The sequence below is a fragment of the Frankliniella occidentalis genome, unplaced genomic scaffold (assembly GCF_000697945.3).
Source record: "Frankliniella occidentalis isolate FOCC.00 unplaced genomic scaffold, Focc_3.1 Scaffold211, whole genome shotgun sequence".
Classification (NCBI taxonomy): Eukaryota; Metazoa; Arthropoda; class Insecta; order Thysanoptera; family Thripidae; genus Frankliniella; species Frankliniella occidentalis.
In genome coordinates, this window is record NW_026267337.1 from 82,992 (window position 1) to 83,703 (window position 712).

A 712-nucleotide genomic window follows, 5' to 3' on the forward strand; every position below is an offset into this window, starting at 1 on the left:
ACTGGAGTTGGAGTTAAAGGGACATCATTTTCAGTAGTTCCTTTCCGTTTACGGTTTATTTTTTTGTGAAGGGCTGCAGCCAGTGCAGCCCCACCTCCATTGGTGAGAGGATCACTGATTGGAGATGTTGGCCTTGATGATGGACCAATACTGTTTGATCCAAGAATGGCTGAAAAGATTACAAAAGAAATGTCAAACATCAGCAAATACAAATGTGTGATTAGCATACAAGACCCAAATAAGTTTGAGTTGTTTTTGTAAGTACCTGTCTTATTTGGAGTATTGACTCCAGTTCCTGGCTGGCCATCTCTTCGAGGGTATTGTACTTTCCGAGTGTCCAATCTTTCGACACTGACCCATTCATCAAGTCGTTTGTTGACTGAAACATTCATGCAAGATAATTAATGAACCATTCTATTTAAAATGAGAGATTGAAAAAAAAAAAATAGTCAAATGAGGACTTACAATCAACATAGTGTACATAAAATGACAAATCTGAAGCTGTAGATCCTCGTATGCTCACAATTTCAGCAAGAGCTGGAATTAACAAAAGTAAATTAGTACAAGAGGAAAAATTGATTATCTACCTTATTATACAAATAATGGACACTTGTTGTATTAAATGAGAAATGAAGCAAATGAGAAGACAAACAAGAGCTTCATGTTTCAAGAGGAACCTACGCCAATCTTGTGTTCCACCCATACGAACAGG

At 37.2% G+C, this 712-nt stretch overlaps 1 protein-coding gene across 1 annotated transcript in view; it reads right to left on the reverse strand.

The window, feature by feature from the left end:
* The window catches only part of LOC127750568 (histone acetyltransferase Tip60-like), a 997-nt gene extending 291 nt beyond the window's left edge, over positions 1 to 706 (reverse strand). Inside the window, exons 1-4 of the mRNA XM_052272546.1 lie at positions 682 to 706; positions 466 to 537; positions 266 to 379; positions 95 to 169 (exon numbers count right to left, since the gene is read on the reverse strand). Coding sequence (XP_052128506.1) covers positions 95 to 169; positions 266 to 379; positions 466 to 537; positions 682 to 703 — 283 coding nt within the window. The 5' untranslated portion in view covers positions 704 to 706. The remainder of the gene's footprint in view (positions 1 to 94; positions 170 to 265; positions 380 to 465; positions 538 to 681) is intronic.
* Positions 707 to 712: the final 6 nt, after the last annotated feature.